Source organism: Cottoperca gobio, chromosome 16 (genome assembly GCF_900634415.1).
Source record: "Cottoperca gobio chromosome 16, fCotGob3.1, whole genome shotgun sequence".
Lineage (NCBI taxonomy): Eukaryota > Metazoa > Chordata > Actinopteri > Perciformes > Bovichtidae > Cottoperca > Cottoperca gobio.
The window spans coordinates 26,149,175-26,164,998 of record NC_041370.1 but is presented as its reverse complement, the minus strand read 5'-3'; the positions used below and the strand labels follow the sequence as shown (position 1 = coordinate 26,164,998).

Sequence of the window (15,824 nt, the reverse complement as noted above, 5' to 3'; positions counted from 1 at the left end):
AAACGATTGTGTTCCTCGCCACAATATGGGTTCTGAAGAGTGATCATATTTAGAAGATACCTGCCAGTGTTTCATTATTATGATACAAATCAAACATGGTTGTAATGTGTCTGCTCTATCCTGGGTTGACCCGCAATCCTGTGACACAGCACACGAGCACGCGCCCACAGACGTGAGCCCCACTCGCATGTTGATGCCCCCCCATTTGACTTTCCTTCTCTCCCTGTATCTGAATCCCTCCTCCAACCCAACACCAATAAGAATCCGGTCCGCTCCTCTCACTCACCTCCCCCCTTCCCCTGCTCTCTTCAGCGGTCTTCCTCTCCGCCTCGGTGGTCCTTCAGTGTTGGAGTCAGCATCACTCCCTCTCCGACCTACAGCCCGACACAGGAACATGTTGCTTCACAAACTGGTACGGTAAGAGTCCGTGTCTACTACTTTTATCTGCAGGTTACTTCAGAGTACATGCATCGCTGTGCGTTATCCGTGCGCTATTACGCATCCAACTGTGTCTTTTGTTAGTTTGAGTTATTCATTGTGGTCAAATAGCATTTTCTTACCCCCCCCCCCCCCAATTTTCCCTCTTTCCTTCCTGCTGCTTAGCATTTGCAGAACAATTGTAGATCCATCAAAGGCGATTGTTCTGCAGCCGCTGGGGGTTCCTGTTCTCTTTGAACTGAGCACCGCAGCAGTATTGGCAGGTCATCGTGAAATACAGTCAGCATGACCGGTGTTAGACCACATCCAATAAAGGAGTTTTATGAAGTTTTGTTCTGTCCCCATTTCTTTTTAATGCTTCACAACTTTTTTTTAAATATAAAGTTGAACGTGGGCTCCTTGACTCTTTATTTTCTTTAATAGGCCAATACTAAACTAGGATAGAAAGACAACATTTTGCAATAATAAGGCAAATGTAAAGCCAAAAAAAGTAGAACAAATTGTAATGTTACATATAACTATCCAGGAAGAGCTCACATAAAAACATGTATTCTTATAAGTGTCTGATGACTCTAATGGAGACAAGACCTCATGATTCACCTCTGCAGCAGTTCTAATGTCCATGTGTTGTTGTCTCAGTTTGTTTGGATCCTGTCAGTCCTGTGTGGCACCGACGTGTGTTCTGGGTTCGTCTACGACCGGCCCAAACGCTCAGGAGAGGACAGGACTTCAGCCAGGACAGAGTGTGAGTAAGCTGCTCATGTTAACTTAGAGAACATCTTTGAACCTGAACTGACAAGCATTCACACACTGAGGTGGCACTGCATCCATTCCACCTTCAGGGGGGCTCTTCTCTAACTTGACCTTTACTGCTGACCTCCTTGTGGATAGTAGGCAAGAGAGAATACAAATGACAAGAGTCAGAAGTGAACCTGGATTGTCTGTCAAATAAAGTAAGATTTCATTGAGTAAAGTGGGACCCTGGGTCGTTTTCCTTTTGTGGGATATCATTTCATTTCTGTCCCTCTAAGCCAGGGGTGTCAAACTCATTTTAGTTCAGGGGCCACATTCAGCACAATTTGATCTCAAGTGGGCCGGACCAGTAAAATCATAGCATAATAAATAACCTATAAATAACTCCAAGTTTTTTTCCTTCGTTTTAGTGCAAAAAAGTACAAGTACATTCTGAAAATGTTAATCTTTTCACAAAACATTATGAACAACCTGAAAAAGGTGCAATTTCTACAATATTGTGCCTCAGTTTATAATTTACACATGTGTGTTACAATTTACAGATCACAGTGTATCTACAAAGGCACAACACATTTCGTCCCAGGTATCTGGAACAGTATTTTACTTTATGATCAAAACAACTAAGTTTTACACTTTGCGGGCCGGTTTTGGCCCCCCGGGCCGCATGTTTGACACCCCTGCTCTAGGCACTACTACAGAAATACATTAGGTGATATACAGTCCTTTTAAGACAAAGACATGTGTCCTTGTGTCTGAGCTGTGAGGACTAAACACACACAGATGGTAACGCTGTAATCATTCCTAGAGCTCTGAAGAGGTAACTGTTCAAGAACAAAGCAAACATTAGAGCATTTTGTTCTTGACTGAAATAGTAAAGAAAGCACATCCCAGTTTCCAAAAGTCCAAGATTACAACTTCAGAAGACTTGTTGTGTTTGGCCAACAGTCCAAAACCCAAATATCTTCAGTTTACTGTCACCTAAGACAAATGTTGGACAGAATATACAATTTGAAGATGTCACATTGGCCTCCAGGAATTTATGATGGACATGTTTCACAATGTTTTATTTAACTGAAACAAACAATGAATTGAACAATCAACAATGAAAGTAATTGTTAGTTGCAGCCCTACATCAGCCCCATGTTAGTGCTGTCAGATGTATGAGCACAATGCAAAGGTGCATTAAACGTATGTGAAAGCTTCTCAGGACTGTGTTCAGTAAAGCGAACCCGTGAAATAGTCACAGACTTTAATTTATTTGCCATAGTGGCTCAGCACAGGCAATGTGAAGTGTATTTTGGACCAGCACTAATGTTTCTTGGCCAAGTGTTGGTAGGATATGTCTAAAGCTCTGCTTCACTCGCAGAAAACTAGTTTGGAGTTTTTTTTTTATGTGAGCTTGAAGTGCAATCATTCACCCCAACGTCAACCGGAGGGACACGCGTCCAGCCAGGCTGTCTCTGAGCAACATGCAGTTAGATGAGAACTAACTTTCCACACCAACAGCAGCTCCAGAGGAATGTCTCCTGCTCCGTTTATTTGCTGGGTATTTTCTATAAGAAGTGTCTGCCAGCTCATATGAAATGAGCGAGCAGAGAGTAGTATGGTGGGGGGGGTTACAACGGATCACTGTGAACCTGCGAGGCTGTGATTGGGCAGCGCATGTGTTTTTTTGAGGAGAGAGAGTGTGTTTGTGTTGCTCTACCTTGAGTCAATATTAAGAGAGCATTGGAGCTCATTTTCTGCTTCAGATTCTCAAACCCTGTCAGGATAAGAAGGTAGAGGTCTGCTTCACGGTGCCATAGATTGTCATGGTAACTGGCAGTGGCTGCAGACGATTATGGAATTTGGTTGCTGTTTATTTTGCTATATTTTTGCATTTGTATAAACTATTCACAAGAAAATTCAAACACGTGGCACAACTCTTCTTCAATATACCTTGCTTTATTCACCGAAGGCTTTCAGCTATCTTGCCTTCATCTGAAGGGTCTCTGTCGGCCTACAGGGGCAGCACTGAGCGCACTGTCAGGGTGAAGAAGAAATCCTGCACCATTTTTGGTGTTTAAGGTTTGAATTGACTTTAATAGAATAGGCCTTTCTCGGTGGAGAACATAAGTCTTTTTCACAGAAGATGTTTCCATACGTCGCAGCAGGAAAAGCACAGGTGTAAGTAATCAAATGAATGTTGGCCAAATTCCATTTAGCTGCTTGAGTTTCAGGGCACTTCACACTTGAATAGAACAGAGCCATGTTAATGTTGTTGTTAGTAACACCGGTGCTTGTCTTACTTACTTTGACAAGTCAAATGTCTGTTGTGAAAAGATTGATACAGAGGGTGAATATCTCAGCACCGGGAGTCACAGCGGGCTGATGGAGTTCTGGGTCTAACCTGTGTTACAGCAGCAACAGAAAGATGAGTCGGCTGAATCAGAGCAGTCTGCTGCCGGCTAACAGAAGATCTGTCCGTCTCCCGTCTCTCTCCCACACTCTCCTCCTGTGGACGGTGAGGACGAGGCGAGGGTGCGAGATGTTTCCTCGTTTCTGCCACTTTGGATTTAATCAAACAAACTATGAAAGCGTGCAGGGATCATGGATGTGATGTACAGGACTGTCTCAGAAAATTAGAATATTGTGATAAAGTTCTTTATTTTCTGTAATGCAATTAAAAAAACAAAAATGTCATACATTCTGGATTCATTACAAATCAACTGAAATATTGCAAGCCTTTTATTATTTTAATATTGCTGATTATGGCATACAGCTTAAGAAAACTCAAATATCCTATCTCTAAATATTAGAATATCATGAAAAAGTATACTAGTAGGGTGTTCAACGAATCACTTGAATCGTCTAATTAACTCGAAACACCTGCAAGGGTTTCCTGAGCCTTGAAAAACACTCAGCTTGGTTCAGTAAACTAAATCACAAGTATGGGGAAGACTGCTGATCTGACTGCTGTCCAGAGGACCATCATTGACACCCTCCATCAGGAGGGTAAGACACAAAAAGAAATGTCTCAAAGAGCAAGCTGTTCACAGAGTGCAGTTTCAAAGCACATCCACAAAAAGTCTGTTGGAAGGGGGAAATGTGGCAGGAAACGCTGCACAACCAAGAGAGATGACCGCAGCCTTAACAGCATTGTGAAGAAGAGTCGCTTCCAGAATTTGGGGGAGCTTCAAAGACAGTGGACTGAAGCTGGAGTCTAGGTACCAAAAGCCACTGTTCACAGACGTGTCCGGAAAATGGGCTACAATAGCCGTATTCCCATGGTCAAGCCACTTCTGAACTCAAGACAACGGAAGAAGCGTCTGACTTGGGCTATGGAAAAGAAGCACTGGACAGTTGCAGAGTGGTCCAAAGTCCTCTTTTCAGACGAAAGCAAGTTTTGTATTTCATTTGGAAGTCAAGGCGCCAGAGTCTGGAGAAAGGCTGGAGAGGAGCAAAATCCAAGTTGCTTGAAATCCAGTGGGAAGTTCCCACAGTCAGCGATGGTTTGGGGAGCCATGTCAGCTGCTGGTGTTGGTCCACTGTGTTTCATCAAGCCCAGAGTAAATGCAGCTGTGTACCAAGAGATTTTAGAGCACTACATGCTTCCGTCTGCTGAAAAGCTCTATGGAGATGAGGAATTCATTTTCCAGCATGATCTGGCACCTGCCCACAGTGCCAAAACCACCAGTAACTGGTGTACTGACCATGGCATTACTGTCCTCGATTGGCCTGCCAATTCCCCTGACCTGAACCCCATAGAGAATATGTGGGGTATTGTGAAGAAGAAGCTGAAAGACACCAGACCCAACAATGTTAATGAGCTAAAGGCCGCTATTGAAGCATCCTGGGCATCCATAACACCTCAGCAATGCCACAGGCTGATTGCCTCCATGCCACGCCGCATTGATGCAGTAATCCGTGCAAAAGGATTCCCAACCAAGTACTGAGTGCATTAATGGACATTTTCAAATGTTTGATTTTGTTTTGCTGTTATAAATCTTTTTTTTTTACTTGGTCTGAGGAACTATTCTAATTTTTTGAGATAGGATTTTTGAGTTTTCTTAAGCTGTAAGCCATAATCAGCAATATTAAAATAATAAAAGGCTTGCAATATTTCAGTTGATTTGTAATGAATCCAGAATGCATGACATTTTTGTTTTTTTAATTGCATTACAGAAAATAAAGAACTTTATCACAATATTCTAATTTTCTGAGACAGTCCTGTAGACCCTGAGTCTGCTGAGTCAGGCAGCTGTACTTCTTCTCTCTGTACTGAGGCAGACTGCAGCTACAGTGACTCACTATCACCTCTACAGGAACAAGTGGTATTACAGGCTGGATGGAGAGCAGCTAGCTGTTAGCATGCTAACCTCAGTAGATATCTCTGCAACACAACACATAGACGTGTTTGACACTGTTACCTCTTCACACTCTGTTCATAATGTTAGTTCATTGTTTTAATGTGTTAAGTTTAAATCTGCCATATCGTACACATTGAACCATTAATGACCTTTGCAACATAAATAACAAGCTTTTCCCAGAGCTTTCAATCTCATCATTCATATTTTTGCTGCGCCAACTAGCTGGGCAGAATAAATCATTTACAGAGCAATACCTCAGCTACTTCACATATGCACACTTGCAAACACACACACGCACACGCACACGCACACACACACACACACGTATGTCCACACAGGAACTCACAAACTGCTGTTTGCATCCTCTGGTTTTTTCTGTGAGTAAGTGATTGTTATTTCACAAGTCAGTGGACAAAGAGCATGTTGTTAAAAATGTAAAAGTAAGTTCAGTCTGTCTCACTTTTAGATCTCCAGGATGTCTTCAGTTAAGCCAGGGGGTTCACAGTGTGGGTCGAGTTCCTTTGGGACCTTAGTCGACAAGGTCATTATTGAGAGATAGAATTACACAGTTTGGTCCCAGGAGAGTAACGTTTAGTAACTGTTGAATTTGGCACATGGCGTACAGACCTTTTGTCACTGGTATTAAAAGTTATCATCAAATACAAAAATAAAATGAATTGTTCATTGTTCACTGCTACATTTTAGTTTGCCAACCACAAAAAGTGTGTCGTAATTATACAGTATTTATGACTGCAGGTCAGTCCAGGTTGATACATTTCATTTTCCTTGAAGACATTTGAACAGTGCAGCCATTTATTCATTGTCTTGACAATATGCAGTATTTTGTTATTAATCCCACTTGCTGAATGCCACAATGTCCTGGTAATGTTTTTGAAGTGTGGAAGATGTTGAGTTGAATGACCGTGACATTTGTGGTGAAACCGTTTAAAACCGTCCACAGTGAAAGTGTTTTATGCCTTCATAATAACATATGAACACATTTCTGAATACAACTAAATATGAGAGTGGTATTATTTTGAAAGGGAACATTGTTGCCAGTTGATATCTAAACACACACGTCCGTTACTATGACTCAAGTCAAGTGCGGTTTTTAGTGTGCCTCAAACAAAAACAACATAATAACAAAAAAAATTAAATGGCAATATAAGGAGCACACTGGAATCACAGCTCTGTCATTTTATTAGCAACATTTGGATCAACTGCAGGTCCTCACGGGTAAGAAAGGATGAATTACTGTATAGCAAAATGACTAGTGACATCATTATCATCTCACCACATTCATATGTATCAAGATATCCTGGTCAAAGGAAAACAACTCAGCCATGTAAGTAATAGGGTTCATGCCAACAGTTGAACAAGACACAAAAAGAGTCGATGAAAGGCATTTTAACCCCTAACCCTAACCCAAGACTAATCTGCTCCATTACACTATTATACTAAATCTGAGACTATGACATGTCAAAACATTTTAGACTTATTGATCGTACATATACAAAGGGCTTAATTATCATACAAATTATAATCATACACCTGGCCGCGCTTGGTGGTGTATGTGACTAGAGAGAAATTAGATGGTTGCCTCAGACCCACATTTGACTGGAAATATATAGATAATATATAATATATAAGATATATTATAGAAATAATATAGATATAAATATATAGAAAGAGAGAATAATATACGAATGGTAAAAAAAAAGAAGAATTAGATAGTAAATAGATCCCTAAAGAGAAAAAAAAATAATACTATATCTCATAAAAGATATTTTCTCCCTTCTCTCTCAGAAAGAGAGAGCGAGAGATCTATAGAGAATCTATATATATATATACATATATAAATATATATATATATAGATATATAGATATACATATATATATATATATATATATATACATATATACATATATATATATATATATATATATATACATATATACATATATATTTATACACTGCTGGGTTGAGGAAGAGTTATCAGATATATTTTTAACATTGCACAGGAACCTAAAATATTTAAATACTCAAAATATGTTTTAATATTTCTGCATTGATGTTCCAACAGTTTTGAGAAGTTTTTCAGCAGTGTGTGGAGACACCACAGCAATAACATTGAATGTGTGTTTCTTTGGTCAGCTCGCTCTGCGCCTCAGTACGTGCCATTCTCCGGCTCCTGCAGGAACAGGTGTTTTGAGCTGGTTGAGTTGGAGCCGCCAAGCTGTCGCTGTGACAACCTGTGCAAGACCTATAACGGCTGCTGCTGGGACTTTGATCAGCTCTGCCTCAGGACAGGTACTCACTCACTGTCATTTGTGTCTCCTGACTTCAGACACACCAACATTTGTCTTGGTAGGTAGACAGGCAGGTTGGTAGGCAAGTAGGTAGACAGGCAGGTAGGTAGGCAAGCAGGTAGACAGGCAGGTAGGTAGGCAAGCAGATAGACAGGCAGGCAAGCAGGTAGGTAGGCAAGCAGGTAGGTAGGCAAGCAGGTAGGTAGACAGGCAGGTTGGCAGACAGGCAGGTAGGTAGGCAAGCAGGTAGACAGGCAGGTAGGTAGACAGGCAGGTTGGCAAGCATGTAGACAGGCAAGCAGGTAGACAGGCAGGTAGGTAGACAGGCAGGTAGGTAGGTAGGCAGGTAGGTAGGCAGGCAGGCAGGCAGGTAGGTAGGCAGGCAGGTAGGTAGGCAAGCAGGTAGACAGGCAGGTAGGTAGACAGGCAGGTAGGTAGGGAAGCAGGTAGACAGGCAGGTAGATAGACAGGCAAGTAGGTAGGCAAGCAGGTAGACAGGCAGGTAGGTAGGCAAGCAGGTAGGTAGGCAAGCAGGTAGACAGGCAGGTAGGCAGGCAGGCAGGTAGGCAGGCAGGCAGGTAGGTAGGCAAGCAGGTAGACAGGCAGGTAGGTAGACAGGCAGGTAGGTAGGCAAGCAGGTAGACAGGCAGGTAGACAGGCAGGTAGGTAGACAGGCAGGTTGGTAGGCAGGTAGGTAGGCAAGCAGGTAGACAGGTAGGTAGGTAGACAGGCAGGTAGGTAGACAGGCAGGTTGGTAGGCAGGTAGGTAGGCAAGCAGGTAGGTAGACAGGCAGGTTGGTAGACAGACAGGCAGGTTGGTAGGCAGGTAGGTAGGCAAGCAGGTAGACAGGCAGGCAGGTAGGTAGACAGGCAGGTTGGTAGGCAGGTAGGTAGGCAAGCAGGTAGACAGGCAGGTAGGTAGACAGGGAGGTTGGTAGACAGGCAGGTTGGTAGGCAGGTAGGTAGGCAAGCAGGTAGACAGGCAGGTAGGTAGACAGGCAGGTAGGTAGACAGGCAGGTTGGTAGGCAGGTAGGTAGGCAAGCAGGTAGACAGGCAGGTAGGTAGACAGGCAGGTAGGTAGACAGGCAGGTAGGTAGTCAAGCAGGTGGACAGGCAGATAGGTAGACATGCAGGCAGGTAGACAGGCAGATAGGTAGACAGGCAGATAGGTAGACAGGCAGATAGGTAGACATGCAGGCAAGTAGACAGGCTTTGTTTTGTCAGAGCATTTGATTTATTATTTCCTGTCAGGATCTAAAGCGAATTTAAATTTCTAAAATACATTTCCCACCCTGGATTTTATTCAATATACCGTATTATGCTCCATTAATTACTGATACATTACTTTCAGTGGTGGAGTGTAACAAATACATTTACTCAAGATCAGTAGCCTACTCAGTACAAATTATAGGGACTTTTAATTTACTAGTATTTCTTATCTAATGCTACCTTCAGAGGGAAATATTGTATGTTTACTCCATTACCTGTTGTTATTAGTTGCTTTAAAAATTAAGATGGGCATACCAATCAGATAATGAGCCTATAAAATGTGTTGCAGTGCTATAGGTTCTACCAACACTGTACGTGTTTACATTATATATTAGCTCCACCTCGACAAACTACAGCTGTAATATCCTACTTACACACACGCATCACTGACAATAATCCTCACTTTCACACCATTCTCTGTATTGAATACTTTTACTCTTGATACCTTAAGTACAGTTAGTAAAGTGACTTAGATACTTTTACCTAGGTATCATTTGGAATGCAGGACTTTGACTTGTAATGGGCCATTTATACAGGGTGTATATGAATATTTATATTATATAATAGTATCTACTTCAGGGTTGCTCATAACTGTACTTTGCTTGTTGTTTGTTGCCATGCTAGTCTAGAAAAATACTAACAGAGTTTATAATGTCCAATGAAGGAATGTTTGTTCTAGTCACTTTAAATTTCCAGACATTTCTTAAACGTTGGTGAGTTAACATCTCATTTGAAAAATACTTTATCAAAGTCTTTAAATCAAAACTTTTATATCAAGTTTAAAGTCAAGAAACAATATCTGAGGTATAATTCTGAGCCTTCAATTTAGTTCTACAAGCTGAAATGAGCCCGAACAGGTTTCTTACTTGTGATGTAAGCTGTACTTGTTTGTTTCTATACCTCCCTGTTCGTGTTCTGCATTCTCTCTGTCGCTCTGTCAACATCTCCCCCTGCTACTTCAGTGTTGGTGGTCTGATTTAATGTTCTCTCCTTCAGCCTGGTGGTCTTTGGCTTACCACTCCCTTGTCACTGAAATCCTCCCTTGGCCTGAAAGGATGATACACATTGGTACACTAAGCCGGAACTTTCAGCTACAACTCTCATCTGGTGTTCTCATCTTGAGAATTTGGCCAGAATCCATGTAATATTGTCAATGTATGCAGCCAAATCACTGCTACATTAATATATCAGCTTTCAGTGCTTGTGATTTCAGCACTAATGTATCATATTAGTTGTGTAGTATATACAAAGGTTTTGGAGTCTACTGTGTTAATTCCCTGCAGGTTATTATATAAACATCTATGTTCCCGCACACAGACGGAGGTTATGAGTGCAGTAAAGATCGGTGTGGGGAGACTCGAAATGAGCAACATGCCTGCCACTGCTCTGATGACTGTCTGGCCAGAGGAGACTGTTGTACCAACTACAAGACGCTGTGTAAAGGTTTGCCACTGTCCTAAATATCATAGTACATACGATGATGGAAAGGCTTCTGTATGCCCTATCAAGCTGATAAACAAACAATCCACCAAGACAAAGTGTACTGCTAACTTCAGTTTGAAGTCTAACGTTCTATATATCTAGCTATATCGCTAGCTATAGCTAATGCTTTTTAGCTAGTGAGCTCTTACTTTTAACATCTTAAAAACTTACACCCAATTATCAACATCAGTCACGTTAGGTGCAAAATGCTTAGATTATTTTTTCTCTAATATGAACAAGATGCCGCCTGTCCTTGGCTTGTAAACCACAGTGAACAGGTTTGTTTATGTCAGTGCATTCACATGGATTTAATAACCAAATTACAGTCAGCTTTCTCCAGTACCTTAACTGATTACACACCCACTCAATCAGTACCACGCCCCACTGCCATCCGGGCGCAGGTACAGAACTCTAAAATGTAAAAGGCCGCTGCCATTGCTGCCTTAAATAACAGGCAGTGAGTGTGTGTACACCTGTATACCTGTCATGTGTGGTGCTATCTGTTTGTCTTTTGTGTTATTCGTTGTATATATATATATTGTATGTATACTGTGTATATGTACAGTGCCGTGAAAATGAATTTCCTCCTGGGGACAATAAATCTAATCTAATGTCTTACATGTTAAAAAAAAAACCTTAAACCTAGGTAGGACTTTAGAGAAACTTGGTTTCCCTGCTAGATGACTCCTGGAGAACGCGTAACCGGGTTTACATTTGCGCATGTGCGTTAAAACGACTTCAGACAGGGAAAAGATCAGATAAGCTTATCTCAGCTAAACATTAGACGATCGGCATTTTGGAGAATTCAGACACATTTGTGCTGTGAGGAAGAGCTCCTCTCTGTCTGTCCTCAGTGTCAGTCTGCTCAGACACACAGCAAATGTGTGAAAATAAACAGTTAATGTCATGTTTCCAAAATAAGTTTAGGGTATAGGAGGAGTCTGATCACTGACCTGCAGATTTGTAGTAACCTTCATGTAGACGCACTGACACTGCCTGTGTGCCCAGTCAAACATATTCAGAGGTTTGGAGGCATTTCTGATATATCTTTAAAGACTTTTGTATGTTTTCTATAATACAGAAATAAAGCATGAACAATGCATTTGAAAATCACTGTTCCAAAGCAGCCATTCAGTAGCTTGTGTTGTTTACGCATCATCTTCTCTCTCTCTCGTCCCTCCTGGGATTATGTTCTTCCAGGGGACTCTTCGTGGCTGCAGGATGAGTGTGAGGAGATCAAGACATCTGAATGTCCTGCTGGGTATGTTTACACGTGAGCCATAAAGGGATCAATCAATGTTAATATTAATACTTCTTTATTTGCCACACATTTGCTGAGGATGGAGCTCGGCAGACCAAGTTTGATTTCATGTAACAGCATTGTCTTCCTCTCTTGTGTGTGTGTGCAGGTTTGTGCGGCCGCCACTCATCATGCTGTCTGTGGATGGATTTAGAGCTTCTTATGTGAAGAGAGGAAACACTGTCATACCTAACATTGAGAAACTGAGTAAGACCTGCATGGGACTATGAGAAAGATTTGGTTTAGATTTCTACGTTATCTCCTTGGCAAGGGGGAAGACTCTTGATGTGGTGATTTATGGAGCCATGAGCATTACTTGACAATCAAAAACTGATTTATGGGTGTCTCTGTGCTAATGTAGGGTTTTTCTTTTCAGGAACATGTGGAACCCATGCTCCATACATGAGGCCTGTTTACCCCTCAAAGACCTTCCCCAACCTCTACTCTCTGGCTACGGTACGGCACAGTGATGTCATCAATAATCAGGATGTCAGTTGTTGTTAGTCTCATGTTATATAAAATATAAAACAGTTTGCCCCAAGTGTTTACAGATGTTAGCCTCAGCTGTATCTTAACATTGTACTGCATTGTATTAGGAACGGAAAACAGAAGACCGGTCTTCTACAGTGCAGTTATTAATAAATGCTATTTCCGTTAGCATAATGTCAGTTTGAATGTTCTCAGGGTCTCTACCCAGAGTCTCACGGTATCATCGGCAACTCCATGCATGACCCCGTGTTTGATGCCACCTTCAACCTGAGGAGCCGAGAGAAACTCAATCATCGTTGGTGGGGAGGACAGCCAGTAAGTACTGTCTCATCCTCCCTTCTCTCCTCTCCTCTCTCATTTCTCCTCTCCTCTCTCATTTCTCCTCTCCTCTCCTCTCCTCTCTCATTTCTCCTCTCCTCTCCTCTCTCATTTCTCCTCTCCTCTCTCAATTCTTCTCTCCTCCCCTCTCAATTCTCCTCCCCTCCCCTCTCGAGCGCGAGAAGGGAGAAGGAAGAGAGCAGGGAGAGGTGGCGGAGGGGCATTAGAGAAGGAGAGCGGAATTCTCCGAAGCCTCCCTCTCCTCTCTCGTCTCTCAGGGGAAGAGAAATCCGCGCCCCTCCTATCCTACGGCTCGCTCCTCGTCTCATTTCCCTCTCCTCTCATCTCTTCGAAACAGAGAACAATCTCTCGCTATCCTAGTCTCTCGCATTCTCCCTCCTCTCCTCTATCCTACTCTCCTCTCTTCTAAACTCTGTTCTCTCCTCTCTCTCCTCTCCTTTCCTCTCCTCTCTTCCTCTCTGTTCTGTTCTGTTCTGTTCTGTTCTGTTCTGTTCTGTTCTGTTCTGTTCTTTTCTCCTCGCTCTTTATTATTAGTATTAGTAGCTATGGCTTTTTTCAAATTCATCTGTCACAGATCGGGATTTACGGGATCTAAAACGGCAAGTCTGATTTATTTAAATGATAAATAACAGATGTTAATAGGAACGCTGGACAAGCCTGGGTTAGGATTGTATTTGTTGATTGACAAATTGAACAAACATAATATTGGGTCAGGATGCATTGCTAACTAACAAGTCTTAGACAATGGTTGATGAACACTAAGCTACTGTTTGGGTCAGTACCCATCACCCACATCCTTCATGGTGTACTGTAGCTACCGTGACATTGTTTTTTTTTGCCTCATGTTTTTGTTTGTGTTCAGGGTAACGCTCCAGGGTAATAGTATCCTTCTGAACTATATCAGAGAGATAAAACTAATGTTTCTCTCCTAGATCTGGATCACAGCACTCACACAGGGAGTAGCGGCTGCCACCTTCTTTTGGCCTGTGTAAGTCTATATTTGCAGTTTTCAGTCTCAGAATATTTTCTTGAATACATTGTCTGGCCTTGCTCTCTCAGTGCAGTTTGTTGATGCTCTCCATAAACCTTGGATGTCCAAAAAGACAATCTTTCACAAATTGACAGTAAATGTCTTCCTTTTCTTTTCAATACTTTCTTTAGTATCACTTACTAAGTATTACTCAAATATGGCCCTGATAGTTTAAAATATTTACAAGAATGGTGTGATGAATGTGGTTTCCCAGCAGGATGTTCGTTAAGTACGGCACAGATACGGAAACGAGGCATTATTTCCAATGCTATTTTATACTATTTTTGTAATGTAATAATTAATAATGTATATAATTTGTATATAATTTACATTATAATAATGTAATAATTTGGTATTTTTTCATTTACATCAACACTGTGATTATTGTACTGTAAATGCTCTTATTCTGTCTAATGTTGTACTATTTTTATGTGTTTCTGTGAAGCACTTTGGGCTGCAATTCTTGTAAGAAAGGTGCTATACAAATAAAGCTTATTATTATTATTATTATTACGGCTGGGTGGACGCTCTGTGTGTCACCCTTCTGCTTACACAGCACAATTTAAAGCTTTGTACAGTTCTTTTAAACTTTGTTCTCTGTGGTCTGTGGCCTCTCACAGAGAGTCACATACAGTCTGTTTAATATACTGACTGCACTGTTGATGTAGTGCCACCTGAGCTCATCTCCCCAAACAAACTGAACTAAAATAATAAAAGAGTTTGGTGTAAATGTGTCTTAAAGACCACTGCATTGTCTTTTAATTTAGAATTCATGGAGTGTTAATGATTTGGTGGTGAATGTTCTTTAAGGAAGTCATCAGAACATGCCTGTTCATGTTCCTGCTGCACTCAACCTATAGCCTGCAGGAACACAAAGGAGCCCACATTTATCAGCACAGAGAAGGCTTTGATGGAGCGGGAGGCAGATCTCAGCAGAGGGCTGTTTTCTCAGCAATTTGTGCAAATGGCCCTGCTTACACTGGGCAGGACTCCTCTGTGAACCCAGGGCGCAGACATGCCACTATATAGAATTATGAGGGCCACAGTGTGATTTACAGTGCTTTTCTTGCACTTGGCCAGTGCCCCTGACAGGGGTGTGAGGAATAAAGGGAGAATGAGACAGAAGCATATGACATAGAAGCAGAGAGAGGAAGTCTGTGCTGATATATCTTTGTGGCTGACTGAACCTGTTGTACATCACAGTACAGTGTTATAGTACCACAGTGGGATTGGCATGGTAATGTGGACCAGAGATTATTATATAGTCGGTCAATCATTTCTTATATTAAATAATTGGCTGACTGGTTGAAAGTCTGTGTTGGGTTCAGCATCCTGGGAGGTCCCCCCCCCCCCCAACCACAAGAAGAGGATGGATAGAAGAGAGAAGAAGAAAGAGATGGACAGTATATAAAATAGACATCGGGGGAGGGGACATTTTGTTGAAAGATTTGTTGTGTGAAAAGTAGAGAAAGGGATCAAACATGCTGAGAGAAGCATTCTGTCAGTGTAACCACACCTCCTCCTTCCTCCATGCTGCCCCCTCACTGCCTCATACATCAAGCCCCATTCAGGGCCTCCATCCTGGGCTTGATGGCTGGCAGCTGTGGACTGTATGACAGCCAGCAGCTTGGTTGGTGGCCTCATCACTACACAGGCAGCCTTTGACTTTCAGACACTTTAAACAGTGTGAGGTCTCTTCTCTACAACCCTCAACTTTATGAGGCTCTTTGTGAGTAAAAAGAGCAGTTTGGAGTTTCATGGTTTAATGGTTCAAGAAGGCACCAGATTCTATTACTATAACTCTGTCTTTATGTCCTTGGCTTGTTTGTCACTTGCTGCTATGGTGTTATTCAAATGTGAGCTATGTTACCCTTCCTTGTGTGTGTTTCTGTTCCAGTGCTATCCCATTGGAGAGGCGGATACTGACCATGCTGCAGTGGCTCCACCTCCCTGACGGGGAGAGGTGAAATCCCTTTTTAATTTTTTGTCTAACTGAAATTTTTTTTCACCATATCGCATTAGTTGCTTGAAGTCAAGTACCACAGCTGGATGTTCAGAAACAGA

At 41.9% G+C, this 15,824-nt stretch overlaps 1 protein-coding gene across 3 annotated transcripts in view; it reads left to right on the top strand.

Moving 5' to 3' along the window:
* Window positions 1-333: 333 nt before the first annotated feature.
* Window positions 334-15,824, top strand: part of enpp2 (ectonucleotide pyrophosphatase/phosphodiesterase 2) — a 32,683-nt gene continuing 17,192 nt past the window's right edge. For all 3 annotated transcript variants that reach the window (XM_029451477.1, XM_029451476.1, XM_029451475.1), the window contains exons 1-10: window positions 334-412; window positions 1,078-1,183; window positions 7,696-7,851; window positions 10,438-10,563; window positions 11,803-11,863; window positions 12,012-12,109; window positions 12,279-12,358; window positions 12,587-12,706; window positions 13,663-13,718; window positions 15,658-15,723. In XM_029451477.1, the coding sequence (XP_029307337.1) occupies window positions 395-412; window positions 1,078-1,183; window positions 7,696-7,851; window positions 10,438-10,563; window positions 11,803-11,863; window positions 12,012-12,109; window positions 12,279-12,358; window positions 12,587-12,706; window positions 13,663-13,718; window positions 15,658-15,723 (887 nt within the window). In that variant the 5' untranslated portion in view covers window positions 334-394. The remainder of the gene's footprint in view (window positions 413-1,077; window positions 1,184-7,695; window positions 7,852-10,437; window positions 10,564-11,802; window positions 11,864-12,011; window positions 12,110-12,278; window positions 12,359-12,586; window positions 12,707-13,662; window positions 13,719-15,657; window positions 15,724-15,824) is intronic.